General features: G+C 49.5%; 1 protein-coding gene across 1 annotated transcript; it reads right to left on the reverse strand.

The window, feature by feature from the left end:
* Positions 1 to 12,209: 12,209 nt before the first annotated feature.
* LOC122392817 (high mobility group protein DSP1-like) lies at positions 12,210 to 16,297 on the reverse strand. Its single transcript, XM_043388113.1, has 4 exons — positions 16,158 to 16,297; positions 14,594 to 14,761; positions 12,999 to 13,334; positions 12,210 to 12,672 (listed from the first exon to the last, which is right to left on the reverse strand). The coding sequence occupies exons 2-4, from the start codon at positions 14,741 to 14,743 to the stop codon at positions 12,580 to 12,582; spliced, it is 579 nt and encodes a 192-aa protein (XP_043244048.1). The 5' UTR covers positions 14,744 to 14,761; positions 16,158 to 16,297; the 3' UTR covers positions 12,210 to 12,579.
* Positions 16,298 to 16,608: the final 311 nt, after the last annotated feature.

Genomic DNA, 16,608 nt, shown 5'->3' on the forward strand with positions numbered 1-16,608 from the left:
CGAGAGCACGCGGCCCGGTTACAACAGTCCGAGTTCGAAGCATGATGGCCGCTCGGTGTTTATGAGCACCCTGACGGGTACGCTCATAAACGGGTGTGGTTGCGGTTGGTGGCAGGTCAGATGAAGGCAATGAGGTCAAGCAGTAGTTTTGAAAAAGTGCGCCGAAGGCGCGCCAAAATTTCGAAACTGAACAGGATTTGAGAGCAATCTTGGCATTGGCGACCACACGCGGGTCTTAGGGTTGGAGATTATGGCAAGTTAAGTAAATGGTAAATACCTACCTGATTTGCAATATTACGCCCATGGAAGTCAACATTCGAAGAGCGTGAGTTTTCTTTTCTCGTATGGAGACAGCTTTTATGATTTACAAGAGTAGAAAAGTTACCCCGGCCGCGCCGGGGTAGGCTGAAAGTTACCCCGGCCACGGCCGGGGTGGCCGGGGCAGGTTCTCCACCCATGGCCAGGTCAGGTTACTCTCAACTATCTAAACTAAACTATGTAGGGGAGAGTGGGGCAAAGCGGCCACCCTAACGCTTTTCACGATGCCAACGCTTGATTTTTAAACTTGGAAAGATTCTTTCTATACCAATGTGATCCCTATTAAGTTGCCTTTTATTTCAACTGCGTTTTATTTCCAAAGGCGTTCACATATGAAAGATATTGACAAAACTTTAAACCTATGCATATTAGGGGTACCCATTTTTCCCGATTTTGGAAATTTGAGGGTGGGGGTGGTTTTTCCCATTATTTCGCGGCTCCTGATTCCAACGATGCAAAAAATATTGAAATCAAAGGTGGTTTAGGGGTCGCGAATTGACATTGAAATTTGCGTATTTACCTAGAAATATGTCTATTTTACGCTGATAGTAAATCGCACCAAAGGCAAACTTTTTGTTTCGAAAGTAGGGTAGAGGGGTCATTGAACGCTCCTTTTTCATCCAGATCGATGTGCTCCATCACGTGGTTCCGGTTAAATGCTTTACTAGCGATCAATACAAGTCGATACTGTAACATTTGGTGAAAAGCGCCGTGATGTTTTGCTCCTGTTGTTGGTATCATTCTGGTCGGCGTGTAATCATATTTGATATCTTCTGCCTTCATGTGACCTTTGGTGACCTTTGATATTGGTGACCTTTGATGACCTGTGAGGTCAAACTTAAATGTGACGTTTCAGTTGCCACATCTCAGTTCATGACAGGCTTTTGTGTCCATACAATTATGTACAGTTTCCGCAAGTTAGCTCAGGATACATCTCACAGATCATGGCTCCGAATGGATTTCAAACCATGCAATTCAAAAACGATCAAACCATTTTGACCGTATACTTCCACAAGAAACGCCGTCCTAATCGCTGACCACAGGCGGCGGAACGGGGAGGGCACCGGGGCACCGTGCCCCCCTTTGATTTTGGCATTTTAACATTAGCTCTAGGGGCGTTGCATGGAAAGAATGGGGCCAAAAGTCGGCAGTGCCCCCCCCCCCCTTAATTGAAGGTGTTCCACCGCTACTGTCGCATACACCTATGAGACAAGGTAGAATAAATCTGGGTGTTCTACCCAAAAATATCAACTTCTAATCCAAAAACATAAACTGCAAAGCGTCGATTCTTTCCATGCCTACCAACCATCTACCTACTATTCCATTTCTTCAGTGGGGACAGATAAGAGTACACACCGTTCTTAAGTGTAAGAGTTTCCGATACAATGCACAGCATTTACGACTTTGCATTTTCGACCACGGGCGACTAGCCATGCGCTGATACGTGCATAGCTGATACGTGACGAAGACCTTTCACAGCTCCTTGCACAGATCACTTGTGATCTGAGGTAATTGGCGTCTGAATCTGAAGAACCTAATGAAGCAGAAGATTTTCATCCTGCATGGGCTGTATGGTGGTAACCAGGACGCGGCGTCATATAAAGGAGTGTGCGTGCAGAGGCTGAAGACGAGGAGAACTAGGTCCGCCACCTAAGGTCCATGGCCCACCCAATGTGTCGGCCCCCAGGCAATGCCAGGAGTCAGTAAACGGATCTGCCTCGGAGTTGGCTGAGTCGTTTAGCTCTCGGCACCTTCCTAATTTTCAGCTTTAGCCAATGCCATTCGACTTCAGTTCAGCACCAGGGTTTGGACTGGGCCTGTAGAGTGCAGCGTAAGGTCCGTTACTTTATCTTGCAAGGATGCTGCTGGCAGCGGCCATCACCAGGCACTAGTTCCATGACATGATATCTGCACCCGTCTCAAGTCAACAATAGTTATGTCAACAGTCTCAGCAAAAGTCTGTATGTGGGTGTGGGTGTTTGTGGGAGAGGGGAAAAGCTAACTACACTCATACAGCAGTCACCCAATGGTGCGGTGGTGTAAAGCTTGCGCCCCTCCCTCAGCCGTGTCTGCAACTCCGGGACTAAGGGGAGGTCGGCTAGCGAATTGGCAATAGGTCATGCATACCGGCATAGCTTCGGTGCTGTTCTCATCTCGTTATAGATATAAATAGGCCATTAGCAACTTATTTATCTACTTCATGCCATATTTCCGTTACAATATGACACACGAGTTATATCGTTACATCCGTAACGGCTTTTAATGCCCCTCCCACCCAGATTGTGTCAATATTCATTGTTTACGTCCTGGGGTTCAGTCATTTCTTTTGCTGAATAAGACGACTCATTGAAAACTAAATGGTCCTAATGAGAAAGTTTCGATCACTGATTTTAGCCCTCTGACTACATAGCCAGTCGTTCTAAGAGTTACGGTCTTGTGTAGGTAGGTACTAATGACGGTCTAAGCCACAGTGAGTGTAAATGAGCATATGCTGTTCATTGACCAAAATGATATTTTTGGTGCTCTCTTTTACCGCTGCACGTCGAATAGGTATACCTACAACTAAAGCAATGTTGCACGGTGTCAAACAGTCATTAATACCACTGCAACACATTGGTTTTGCGCATTTATATCCATTCATATGAATTCATTTTTCCAAGTAAAATTAAAACTTCCAATGCAAGGTTGCGATCCCTTAAAGTGGTCTGATATCGTTATTTCTGTCACTGCTAGATCCAGAACGGAGCAAAAAATGCTAGATCCAGAACGGAGCAAATAATGATAAAATCGACCCCAAACCGTTGGCATGGTAACTTTGTCCCAACATAAAATAATGCTAATTTGGTCGATTTTCCGCTAAAATTGACCTTTTCATTTTGAATACGTGACCTCTAGAAATCGTTTCGTTTCGTTATTTTTGGCACAGATGGAATCAGAATAGACCAAATAATGGGAAAATTGACTCCAACCTGTTGGCATAGTAACCTTGTTCCAAAATAAAATAGCATTAATTTGGTCGATTTTTCGCTAAAACTGGCATTTTCATTTTGAATTCGCGACCCCTAGAAATCGTTTGATTTCGCTATTTTTGGCACAGATGCAATCAGAATAGACCAAATAATGGGAAAATCCACCCCCACCTAAAATTTGAAAAATTGACCCAAAAATGGGTACCCCTAATGCATATTGGCCACTTTGCCCCATACCCTGGGGCAAAGCGGCCACCGGCGTCTTCTCAAGTCCCGACATGAGAAACAAATTAGTTGCCTCGTGTACGACTAGGGTAATTTGATGGTGACAAGGTTAAGCGAGGATGGATGTTTACTTTATCATCTTCCATCTGTAGGTAAACAAAGAAAGGATTTTCATAAAAAAACATTTAATTGCATTATATGGTAACTCATGCAACTGGAAAGTGGCCAAGATGAATGCATGACGACACATATGAATATAAATAATGTTTTTTATCCAGATGGAAGCAGCTTATGGCCAATTGGGGGGTGGCCACTTTGCCCCGGCCACTTTGCCCCGCGCATACCGTCCGAGACAAAAATATTCCAGCTTAGCTATTAGTGGGGTAAAAAACATTAAAATTGGTAGAATACATGTACGATAACCATGCAATGCATGGACAAGAACGCTTATACAAATTCCAAACGGTTATGGAATAACATAACATTTAAAAATTGTAAACATAGTTGGTAACCTGGCAAGAAATGCTTTTCCGTGTTTCACAGAACAATGGTGATGGGCCTGAAACCCCGGTCTGGCTCATTCGAACGACCGTGAAGAGAAGTATAATTGGAAACCATAAATTGGAACTGACGCCAGCTATGGAGGGCTAAAACGATGGGTGGCCGCTTTGCCCCGGGTGGCCGCTTTGCCCCACTCTCCCCTACTTAACTAAACTATGTTGCAGTGTTAGGACTAAAAGTATTCGAACCCAGCGACGAGCGATATTTCTGTTTGAGCAACTGACTCCCAAGTCAATTTTGCAACCCCTCTAGCATAAGTCAGTAGAAGAAAATCGAATTACCATTTTTTAGGAAAGTCATCGTGCTAGGGGCTCCGCCACAGGGGGGTATGCGGGGGTCCGGACTCCAATAATTTACATGGGGGGTACAGTACCCTCCAATATTCCGAATACCTCTAACCTTGTTTTCGCGTAAGAATGACTACACCAGTATAACGCCTTTTGGGGCGACTAACGGAGCGAGCGAGAGGGTGAGCCTTGCACGTGCGAAATTTCGAGGGGGTACCTCCAGCTGACTTGTGCACGGCACCCTACTAACCGGTCTCTAGCGATGTACCAACTTTGGGCACAATCGGCCCAGCCGTTCTCGAGATCTGGAAGCGGCACCCTGCACGTGCGCACGTGCAAAATGGGTCCCAACTGACTTTTGCACGGCACCCTACTAACCGGTCCCTAGCCATGTGCCAAATTTGAGCGCCATCGGTCCAGCCGTTCTCGAGATCTGGAATCGACCCCTGCACGTGCGCACGTGCAGCAGCACCCCAACTCTGGCACATGGATATGCATTGCCTAGTGGGTGCCTATCTACATGCCAACTTTCAGCGCAATCGGCCAAGTAGTTACCGAGATATTGCAACAATTACAAAAGTGACACCTCTTCGTTTTGCACGTGGCACGTGCATAAGGGGTCACCCACATGCATCGGGAATAGTCCAATACTTGGTAGAAGGAATGAAGCTACCCTACAAAAATTACCGCGTGTAAATCGGTCAAGTGGTTGCTGAGATATAAGCCTCGCAAAAGCGTGACCACGGCCGGCCGGCCGGCCGGCCGCTCATACTCAGAAATTTCCGTTAATCTAAGGAAAGACTACGCTCGCTTCGCTCGCTCCGTAATCATTCACGGAGTGTATTGGACCAGTATAACGCCTTTTGGGGCGACTAACGGAGCGAGCGAGAGGGTGAGCCTTGCACGTGCGAAATTGCGAGGGGGTACCTCCAACTGAGTTGTGCACGGCACCCTACTAACGGGTCTCTAGCGATGTGCCAAATTTGAGCACAATCGGCCCAGCCGTTCTCGAGATCTGGAAGCGGCACCCTGCACGTGCGCACGTGCAAAATGGGTCCCAACTGACTTTTGCACGGCTCCCTACTAACCGGTCCCTAACCATGTACCAAATTTGAGCGCCATCGGTCCAGCCGTTCTCGAGATCTGGAATGGACCCCTGCACGTGCGCACGTGCAGCAGCACCCCAACTCTGGCACATGGATATGCATTGCCTAGTGGGTGCCTACCTACATGCCAACTTTCAGCGCAATCGGCCAAGTAGTTACCGAGATATTGCAACAATTACAAAAGTGACACCTCTTCGTTTTGCACGTGGCACGTGCATAAGGGGTCACCCACATGCATCGGGAATAGTCCAATACTTGGTAGAAGGAATGAAGCTACCCTACAAAAATTACCGCATGTAAATCGGTCAAGTGGTTGCTGAGATATAAGCCTCGCAAAAGCGTGACCACGGCCGGCCGGCCGGCCGGCCGGCCGCTCATACTCAGAAATTTCCGTTAATCTAAGGAAAGACTACGCTCGCTTCGCTCGCTCCGTAATAATATAGGATGTGTTGACAGTCGCAAAGCTAAGGAATTTAATATCTAGAAATGAAGGGAACCCTTAAAATGTTGTGACACACGAATTTCTCAACACTCGCCGACCTACATATATGTACGGGAGTGTCATTATTCTACCATTTTTTTAATTACTATGAATGCGTTTAAGATTGGTAGAATTGCTAAGCGTGCTAGAATTGGGCTATAATTTCGTGAGAGGGGTCCAGTTTGCAACACACCTAGATACAGTACCCGTCCCAAAAAAAAGCTTCAAATCGATCTGAGAATCCTCTTTCCATGTGAGGTCACCCGATAGTGTTGGGGGGAGGGGGCTCCAAGCCGGTCTTTCGAGCACCATACTAGTCTAAGCAGCCTCACCGTTCTAATGTGCAATAATCTGCTACAACAACTCCTAAAGCCCTGCGCTTTCCTCTAACTACGGCCTTTGAGGACCCGACACTGGCCTAAGAGCCTGCATAGATATCTGAGCGCCTATGAAGGTCCCTGAATCCCAAGCCCATGCCGGTCACTGAGAGCGTAATGCGCTGTCTGATGACCTCGGGAAAGAGCTCACAAGTCACAACCTTAGCTTTTCAATAGACCACACCGTCTCGTTGGTAACTCTGGACTCTGGAGCAACACCTTGAAATGTATTGGCGGACAGCTGCCCACCAGCCGGACAATTTTCGGCACAATATGGGCCCAGGTGATACGCGACTACAAGCAGAATCAGGACGGCGAAGTTAGTGGATTCTCGACGACTCCGGCTCCGGGTTCCAGAAATTGTCTCAGGACTCTCCATCTCCATCACCACTATATCTTGCGACTTGCCTCCTATTCTCCATACCCGAACACCCCGTACGCTTGATGTTAGTGATTTAGAATAGTTGAACAGGCTCTCGTAAAATGCAAAATGCTTTATGAACCAGTATAGCGCCTTTTGGGGCGACTAACGGAGCGAGCGAGGGGGTGAGTCTTGCACGTGCGAAATTTCGAGGGGGTACCTCCAACTGACTTGTGCACGGCACCCTACTGACCGGTTTCTAGCGATGCGCCAAATTTGAGCACAATCGGCCTAGCCGTTCTCGAGATCTGGGAGCGGCACCCTGCACGTGCGCACGTGCAAAATGGGTCCCAACTGACTTGTGCACGGCACCCTACTAACTGGTCCCTAACCGTGTACCAAATTTGAGCGCAATCGGTCGAGCCGTTCTCGAGATCTGGAAACGACCCCTGCACGTGCGCACGTGCAGCAGCACCCCAACTCTGGCACATGGATATGCAGTGCCTAGTGGGTGCCTACCTACATGCCAACTTTCAGCGCAATCGGCCAAGTAGTTACCGAGATATTGCAACAATTACAAAACTGACACCTCTTCGTTTTGCACGTGGCACGTGCATAAGGGGTCACCCAAATGCATCGGGAATAGTCCAATACTTGGTAGAAGGAATGAAGCTACCCTACAAAAATTACCGCATGTAAATCGGTCAAGTGGTTGCTGAGATATAAGCCTCGCAAAAGCGTCCGCACGGCCGGCCGGCCGCTCATACAGGGTTGGGCAGATAAATTGGGACAAAATACATATTTGCATTCAGAACGCCGTAGCTTAGAAATTTGTAAACGTAGGCATTTCAAATTTGGATCACATATTGTCACACCAATTTTACACATTTATCACCAAATATGATCACTGTGGTCCACCTGCATCAGTCCTTATCGGTGCCTGGACTGGCCGCACGCGCGGCGAGATCTCCCTTCTGAAATGGCTCGTAATTGTAGCCAACTGGCACTGCTGAGACTCACCACAGTCACATGGGGACGTTCGTTAGACTCGGCCGCAAAAACGCCCCAGCAACCAGAACTTGTGTGGGCGGAGGTTTAATGAGGGAGGGGCCATTTAGCCTTGGGTACAGTTTCCGGGATCCTCCGTTTCAGGAGATTTTGTATTTAATTTACTGTATGCCGGGGAGCTGACTCCTCGAAGAGCATCACTCCATGCAGGATGATGCCTTCTTCCATCTTGTTGATTCGAACTGCCGGAATAATGGTTAGGTACGCTGTAAGGACGAACCTCCTCCCGATTCCGTAAAATAAGGGGGCCCCACGTGGCCGTCAGAAGTCACCGAGTGGAATGCCATCACCGAGGTCTGCTGCATGCTTTTTGGAACTAAGATCACGTCTTCTGGGCTGGTTGCGATGTTTCATGGTGTTTGCGGTTGTTCATATGTTCGGTTATGGGGATACCATCGTCGAAAAAGACCTGCACGTGCTTGCTCGCTTCTCCAAAGCCCTTCAAGAGGAAACAATATTTTTAACGTCACAGCTGCTTCAACATCTATGTTAACATGTCGATATGCATCAATGCATAAGAGTACATGTTTGAGGTGCTGGTATATCGCTTTCTCATGGCGCGGCTACCTTCGTTGTAAGCTCGCGCCACTGTTTTCGCGAGGATCCTCTGATTTAACTGAATTTTGCCTTTTAACCCCCCTGGAAAACCGAGGGAGCGGCCGGTGTCAATGCAATAAGTATGTAAGGATGAGTCAACATCTTCTCTTCCTCCAACGTTTACGTCTGTTCGATACACACTACTTTCAGCCATTTGATGGAGCATAATTAGAGTATTGGCATGCATGTGGGCGCGGACTAAGTTGATAGTGACTTGCTTAAGCCCACGTTCTGTGATCAGTCGATTCAAAATTACAGCGCAACCTGCATAACATCGAAAAGTATTCATTAGCCTATATTTACGTTCAAAAATTATCTTAATCACTCAAAAAATAGTCGTTTTAGAGGAAGTTGAAATTTGTCCCAATTTATCTGCCCAACCCTGTACTCAGAAATTTCCGTTAATCTAAGGAAAGACTACGCTCGCTTCGCTCGCTCCGTAATCACATGGTAAATAAATAAGCAGTTTCTGGTTTAGCAACAGTTTCACGCTTCTCACGCTCAAAAGGCACGTCCTGTTGAGCCTTTTTGCAAAATTGCTCATTGCTCAATGCCCTGATAGAATATCTGAACTCCGGAATCAATGTCGGTTCCGGAGTCGGAATGTTTTTAGATACTCTGACTGAAGTAAATGCCTACTGAATTTCTTCGTTGTATTCAAGACTCGTAAGCAACCTGTCAACGGTAAATCGCGGGCATGAATCCGTCCCGTGGAATTGCGCGACGCCAGAAACGTGCCGACCATAGGCGTAGGAACAGGGGGGGCCAGGTGGGCAAGTGCCCACCCACTTTTCGAGGTGGGGGGCCAACCATGTGTTTTGGCCCACCCACTTTTTACTCGAGGCCCCTTGTCTCGATTTGAGAGGACGTCGTCACCTTCCAGAATAAACAAACTCGGTAAAAATAAGTTCCACGAATCCCCACGCACGGACTCTCAAGGGGCAGTGATGGATCCAAGGAGGCCATCTGTACATACTTGTCAGTCGAAGCCCCTGAGACTGATGGCCTGAGAGACCTTAGTGGATCTGAGGAGGCCCCAATATCCACACTGGTCTGGGGAGGCCCCTGACACTGGCGGTCTGGGAGGCCTCTCTATCCATACTAGTCAGAGGTCTGAGACTGGTGGTCTGGGAGGCCCCTCCATCCACACTAGTCAGAATAGGCCCCTGACACTGGCGGTCTAGCCGAGGCCCCCTACCCTCACTAGTCAGAGGAGGCCCCTCTATCCGCAATAGTCAGAAGAGGCCCCTGAGACTGCTGGTCTGGGAGGCCTATCCATCTACACTGTAGTCAGAGGAGGCCCCTGAGACTGATGACCTGAGAGGCCCTTATAATCACACCACGCAGAAGAGGCCCATGAGACTGATTGACTGAGAGGCCCTTCTATTCATACTGGCCACAGGAGACCCCCAAAACTTTCGGTCTGGGAGGTCCCTCAATCCGGCACCAGTCAGAAGAGTCCCCTGAGACTGATGGCCTGGGAAGCCCTTATATTCACACTAGGCAGAGGAGGCCCCTGAGACTGATGGTATGAGAGGCCCTCATATTCACACCAGTCAGAAGAGGCCCCCGAGGCTGATGGCTGTGAGGCCCTTCTGTTCATATAACTGGCCACTGGAGGCCCCTGAAACCGATGGTCTGGGAGGGCCCTCTATCCACACTAGTCAGAAGAGGCCCCTGAGACCGATGGTCTGAGAGGCTCTTATATTCATACTGGCCACGAGAGGCCCCTGAGACTGGTAGTCAGAGAGGTCCACTCCTATTGAATCTAAGGGGGCCCTCTATCCACATTTACACTTTTCTAGGGAGGCCCCCGAGACTGATGGTCTGAGAGGCCCTTTTATTTATACTGTCCACAGGAGCCCCCAGAGATTAATGGTCTGATAGGCTCTTCTTTTTATGCTAACCAGAGGAGGCCCCTAGGATTGATGGTCTAACAGGTCCTTCTATTTATACTAGCCAGAGGAGGCCCATGAGACTGATGGTCTGAGAGGCCCTTCTATTCAAACTAGGCAGATGAGGCCCCTGAGAATGATAGTCCGAAGAGCCATGCGGCGGTAACTGACCGTGGCCATATTTCGGCTCGGTAGGGCCCCACAGAGCTCATGAGAGCACCTCAAGGGCTCCTAAGTAGACACGCTTATCCCCATAAGGGTGGCATAAGGGCTTCTGAAGGCTCCTTGTAGGCATCTAAGGGCCCTTTCCGGCCTCTAACGGCTCCACCCGCCTGTGATGGCTCCCCACCAGTGTTTATGAGCGCCACACAGCGGCGCCTTTGAGGGTCATACAGACTAGTGTCTCCTAGGGCCCTATATCGGTGGCTCTCGGGGCCCCACACCGGCGCCTCTGTGGGCCACCACACCTGTGCATCTCAAGGCTCTACAGGTACAGGTCTCGCGGGTTTTAGCGGTAGGTTTTGCACCTAGAAAATTTAGTGTACTTCAGGCTATATCTTCGTCGTCTTAAGCTTTTAAGTGTTGAAGATGCGATCGACTTGTTGGGTAACAAGCCGGCCATGACCGTGTAAAATGGCTTCATCGTAGATCGATTAGTTTCTGAGATATAACCGGAAATGTAAAAGTGCAAAACCTACCGCTTAATCTCGCGAGACCTGTACATCTGAAGGACCCACTCCGACACCTCTGAGGGCCCCACACCAGTGTCTCGGAGCTCTGAAGGCCTCACACCGGTGACTCTGAGGACTCACCGGCTCCTGAGAGCACCATGTTGATGTCTAACGGCTCCACAAGGCCACTGAAGGCACCACACAAGCTCTCACTGAGCTCTAATGTCCATGTACCTACCGGCCTCTGAGGGATTTAAGCAAGCGCATTCATAGCTCCACACCAGCAATTGTAAGGGCTTCACACTGAAGTATCTGAGGGTTCCACACCGGTGCCTCTAAGGGCCACATACCGGCATCTCTGAGGGCCCCATACCGGCGTCTCCGAGGGTCCACATCTGGCCGGCACCCATCAGCGACTAAAGGTTCCACACTGTCGACTCCGAGAGCCCCATCTGCGTCTGGGAGCACCATGCCGTCTCTAATAAGAACCACAGCGGCTCCTCCGTACGAAAGATGGGCGTCTGCATGCCAAAGGGGAGCGGTTCGGAGACAGAAGGGCACCTACGTGCAATAGAGGGGCGCCTATGAAGCCCATATGCGAAACAGGGGCGGCTCTGAGGCCTACATATATGGGCGTCCACATGCAATAGAGGTCTGCAAGACTGCAACTGATCAATGCCATGGGGGTGCATTCATGAGAAACAGGGGCGCCGGCATGGCAAAGAGAGGCGCCTTCAAGTGTCCATAAAAGAGAGACGCCTATGATAAGCACACATTGTATGCGACAACGAGGACAACGACAACGGACTGTGGGACATATAGGGATGTCTCTGATGACTATACATAGGGCGCTTATATGCCAAAGAGGGCGCCTATGAAGCTAATGGGGGCACCTGGGAAACGAGGAAGACATTTGTGTAAGGGTTTTCAGGGGTCATGCGCCGTTTTCGGCAAATAGATTCTGAAAAAAAATCGGAGGGGGAATAAGTTTTAAAAATAGTGCGGACTTTCCGCAGTCCGCACTGTTCGCTTAAGCGGTTACGCCCCTGGGTACATCTGCCCGATCTCAGAAGCTAGATTTGGAGGTCATACTTGAAAGCAGCCAGCAGGACGAGGCAAAAGTTGGAGGCCCCTGAAAATAGGAGGCCCCTTGACAGGGTGGCCCGCCCACTTTTCATGACGTTCCTACGCCCGTGGTGCCGACGACTCATGGCCATGCGCCAGTCGGTGCCAGCGCTACCGCTAACAGCAACTCAGGAACACAGGCACACGGCCACGCATCCAGACAAAATACGTTTTTTGGATGTTTATTTTGATGAGAACCGGCGAAACTAGCTATGCATGTCAAAACTAACTGATGATAAAATGTGATGATGAGCAGCCGCAATAAGACTGCTTTATTAGCGCGATGAGCGTCCCTTGTCGCGCTGTGGCGGACGGCGCAGATGAAGGCGGTCTCGCTAAATAAATAGGCCCGATCGATGGGCCGGCCGTTCCGGGTGGACGGACGGCGATGATGACGGTGCTGTCACCCCTCCCGCCCCCTCCAGTCTTCAGTTGATCACTGTACCGACCCACTACCCTCCAGAACAACTGTCTTAGTGTTTGTACACGCACGCGTGCACCAGAGGCGCACACGCAGGAGCACGTCGCGCACTCCGCTTTACTCGTCGTCCTCCTCATCGTCGTCATCGTCGTCTTCCTCTTCATCTTCCGCAGCGTTGCTGGCAAGACCACTCTTGTACGCAGCCATCTCCTGAAAAGGTTATCAAACCGTGTTACCACGAATCTCGGGAGGAACTGCGCAGTTACGATAAAGCATCGCTAGAAAATGCTTGGCCATAATTTAATCGGTTTTATTGATAAGTCGGCCATCCAATTAACTGTTTAGTTAGATACTGAGCGAATATTAACGTGCAACGTCCAGAGCATCACTAGACATCGCATTTGGATCAACCATAAAGTGATAACAGTACAAGATAACAGTAATAGCAGCATCAAAATTTAGCCGAGCTCTCGACCATCCAGCTATTATGACCGGAAGCGGTTAGCTAAACGGTAGGTACGCCTGCGATGACTTACCCGGGCGTACCGCGCCTTGTCCTTGTCAGCCATGGCTTCGTATTTGGCCTTCACGGACTCGTCCACCTCAGCCCACTTCTTGCCCAGGGATTTGGCGATGTCGCCGACCGTCGAGTCGGGATTCGCCGCCCTCAGCGCCGGCCGCTCGTCGTTGCAGAACCAGAAGAAAGCCGAGAGGGCACGCTTGGGAGCGTTCGGGTCCTTGGGCCTGCGCTTGCCCTTGCCCTTCTTGCCACCGCCAGGGGGAGGGACGTAGGTCTTCATCTCTGCCTCGTAGCGAGACTTGTCCTTGTCGGCCATGTCCACAAAGCGCTTCTTCTCCTTGTCGCTCATCACCTGTCGAACAGCACAGAATTCGGTAAATATATTATAATTGATCTCTACAGTGGTTGACAACGAACACTTTTAATAAACCAATATTATAAATCATAATATAGATAAGATTGCAAAGGGCGGTAGCCGCTTGATCATGTTCCGTCCGTACGCAGATTTAAGCGAAACGCACGAAAGCGGTTTGTACACCGCTGGAGCTGTTAGTTCCATTTGCCTATGACAGGAAGGCACTGTTTTTATCTCGAACAGAATGCTGTTTAAAACTACTTTGAAGTCGAAATGAAACCGATTAGGCGATAAGTGCAAAATTTGGGCGTCATTGCATTAAAATAAAACGAAGATCAGCTTAAGCATTGTTGTCCATGTGAAACTTCCATAAGAACAGCAAAATGTCAATTCAGCCAGAGATCCCTAGCGTTACTTTAATCTTCATCGCACATCTAAATATTCATTTTGTCAAGCCAGAGTGCTTATTACGGAGCGAGCGAAGCGAGCGGAGTCTTACGTAGAATAACGGAAATTTCTGAGTATGAGCGGCCGGCCGGCCGGCCGTGCGGACGCTTTTGCGAGGCTTATATCTCAGCAACCACTTGACCGATTTACACGCGGTAATTTTTGTAGGGTAGCTTCATTCCTTCTACCAAGTATTGGACTATTCCCGATGCATGTGGGTGACCCCTTATGCACGTGCCACGTGCAAAACGAAGAGATGTCACTTTTGTAATTGTTGCAATATCTCGGTAACTACTTGGCCGATTGCGCTGAAACTTGGCATGTAGGTAGGCACCCACTAGGCACTGCATATCCATGTGCCAGAATTGGGGTGCTGCTGCACGTGCGCACGTGCAGGAGTCGTTTCCAGATCTCGAGAACGGCTGAACCGATTGCGCTCAAATTTGGTACACGGTTAGGGACCAGTTAGTCGGGTGCCGTGCACAAGTCAGTTAGGACCCATTTAGCACGTGCGCACGTGCAGGGTGCCGCTCCCAGATCTCGAGAACGGCTGGACCGATTGTGCTCAAATTTGGCACATCGCTAGAAACCGGTCAGTAGGGTGCCGTGCACAAGTCAGTTGGAGGTATCCCCTCGAAATTTCGCACGTGCAAGACTCACCCCCTCGCTCGCTCCGTTAGTCGCCCCAAAAGGCGCTATACTGGTTTATTGAGTCGAGACATCCCTCAATAAACAAGCAAGAGTGCTTGTTTATTGAGAAAATCGGATTTTGTGAACGGGCGTTTGAAATGTTTGAAAACGAGACGTACCTTCCAGCGTTCAGAGCACTTCTTGGAGAACGCCGCGAAAGCAATAGCTTCATTAGGGTGCTTCTTGCGGTGCTCCTCCCGGCAGGTCTGCACGAAGTACGCGTAGGACGACATGCGTCCACGCGGCTTGTCGGCCTTCGCGCGAGGCATCCTTGCAGATGTTCTGAACTGAAACGAGAAACGCTGTGACTGAAAGGAACTATTGGCCAAATTGAATGAACACGATTGAACTTACACACTTCGCAATGTCCCACGTAGTATCTGCTTGCAGATACTACGATACGTCTTTGAGCTGTTAAAATAGACTTAAAGGATACGATAGTATCGCATCTGCTTGCATATGCATGCTGGAGTTTGGGAGCGCGTCAACTGCGGAGTCATTGTGCACCTTATTTAAAAGCATAATAGCCCCGAATGCATTATAAAAATAGGCTCCTATCATTTTCAAATCATATTTGGCTACTCTACGTAACGATCCAGCTGTGCCACGCACCCAACCGGTCCGTGGCGCCACCCGTTCCTGCCGGCGTCCGGCCGGCCGACCCCTCGTCCGACCGCCAGCCGGCGCCGGACGTCATCACCTGCGCCGGCCGCCCGGCCGCCGTGTGGCGGCCACGCACCGACTGCCGACCGCCCCAGCCCCGTTCCCAGCACCGTGTCGGCCGCTCACCAACCACCGCTGGCGCCGGCCGCCGGCCGAGGGAGCGGCCCCGGCCCCGGCGCCCGGCCGAGCCAAGTCGGCCCGCGCCGGCTCACGCTCGTCACAGCCCGAGCCCCGACAGCGCCATGTTGGATTCTCGGGAAAATGTTGCGCTAGCTGACCTTGCACAGGCTAGACAGACTGAACAACACCCATACTCCACCCAAAAACCTAAAATATCACAAGCAAAACGGGTGAGCACAGGGCCACAGAGGCATGGTGCCAGGGTACCCCAGGCGATCGTACAAAAAATGTTATTTTCTCATTGTTTGAACAAAGAAAATGTCGGCAGACGCCATTCACGAACGCTCAGATACGACCTCAACCGCGGAAAACCCATCCGATCCCCTGCCGTTCACCTGGGTGCATTATATTCCGTATCCAATATACCCAGCACGGCTACGGCAATAGCCAAAGCATGGGAGGCAATGGCATAGGCCCGACCACGGCCCGACAGGCCCACGTACGATGGATTCCCAATGCCCAACAGCAAGCTCGACCGGTTTGGGGGACCCCGTTCGGGCAGGAATATTCCGGCAAAATAGCATTGCCCACATTCAAAAATGCCTTCACCAGATCAACAAATGTCGAAACTATCTTCCTTAAATCTAGGAACACATAAATTTATCTCAAACAAAAGAAATTCGAAAAACAAAAACACCCTCGGCTTGGCCGTCGCTTTCACAATGGCAGCCATGCTAACGCAATGGGAGTGGTGTCCAGCGTCTCCCCTTGAAGAAAAATCCGAAATAAAATAGGAACTTCATCACAGACTAAACCAAAACAGTGCATATGGGTAGACGAATAATTGAAATATCGTATGCTCAAATAAAAACAGGGGGTATAATGTAAAATTTCACTTACCTGATGCCTTTCTCCGCAGTAAAATTAACACGCAACCCTATGGAGCCTCCGCCGCACAACAGCCGGGCATACGCTGCGTGGAAAGCCAACGGGCCAATACTCGGCTCCTGATTGGTCGATCTTCAAATGCCCCGCCAGCGCTAGCGAATCAGACGTCAGGAATGTTAACGTAATGAATATAGTGCTGGTACAACGATATAGGATGGGTTTAGAAAGATTTTACCGTAGTGATTGATCAACTATTTCAAACAATAAATGGTCAATGCATGTCGATAGCTGCATTTTGTTGTCTTTTGTCAAGAGTATGGACGGCAGTCTAGTTTCTCTCCTCGTTAATGTTCATCCGCAGATCTGCAGGCAAGCTGCTTCGCTGCTCGGCAAGTAATTTGGATATTGAAAGTATGACTTTGTATGTTTGATAAATGTATTTTCCAATTTTCATTGCATTTTT

Source organism: Amphibalanus amphitrite, unplaced genomic scaffold (genome assembly GCF_019059575.1).
Source record: "Amphibalanus amphitrite isolate SeventyFive unplaced genomic scaffold, NRLGWU_Aamphi_draft 000502F_arrow, whole genome shotgun sequence".
NCBI classification, from domain to species: domain Eukaryota; kingdom Metazoa; phylum Arthropoda; class Thecostraca; order Balanomorpha; family Balanidae; genus Amphibalanus; species Amphibalanus amphitrite.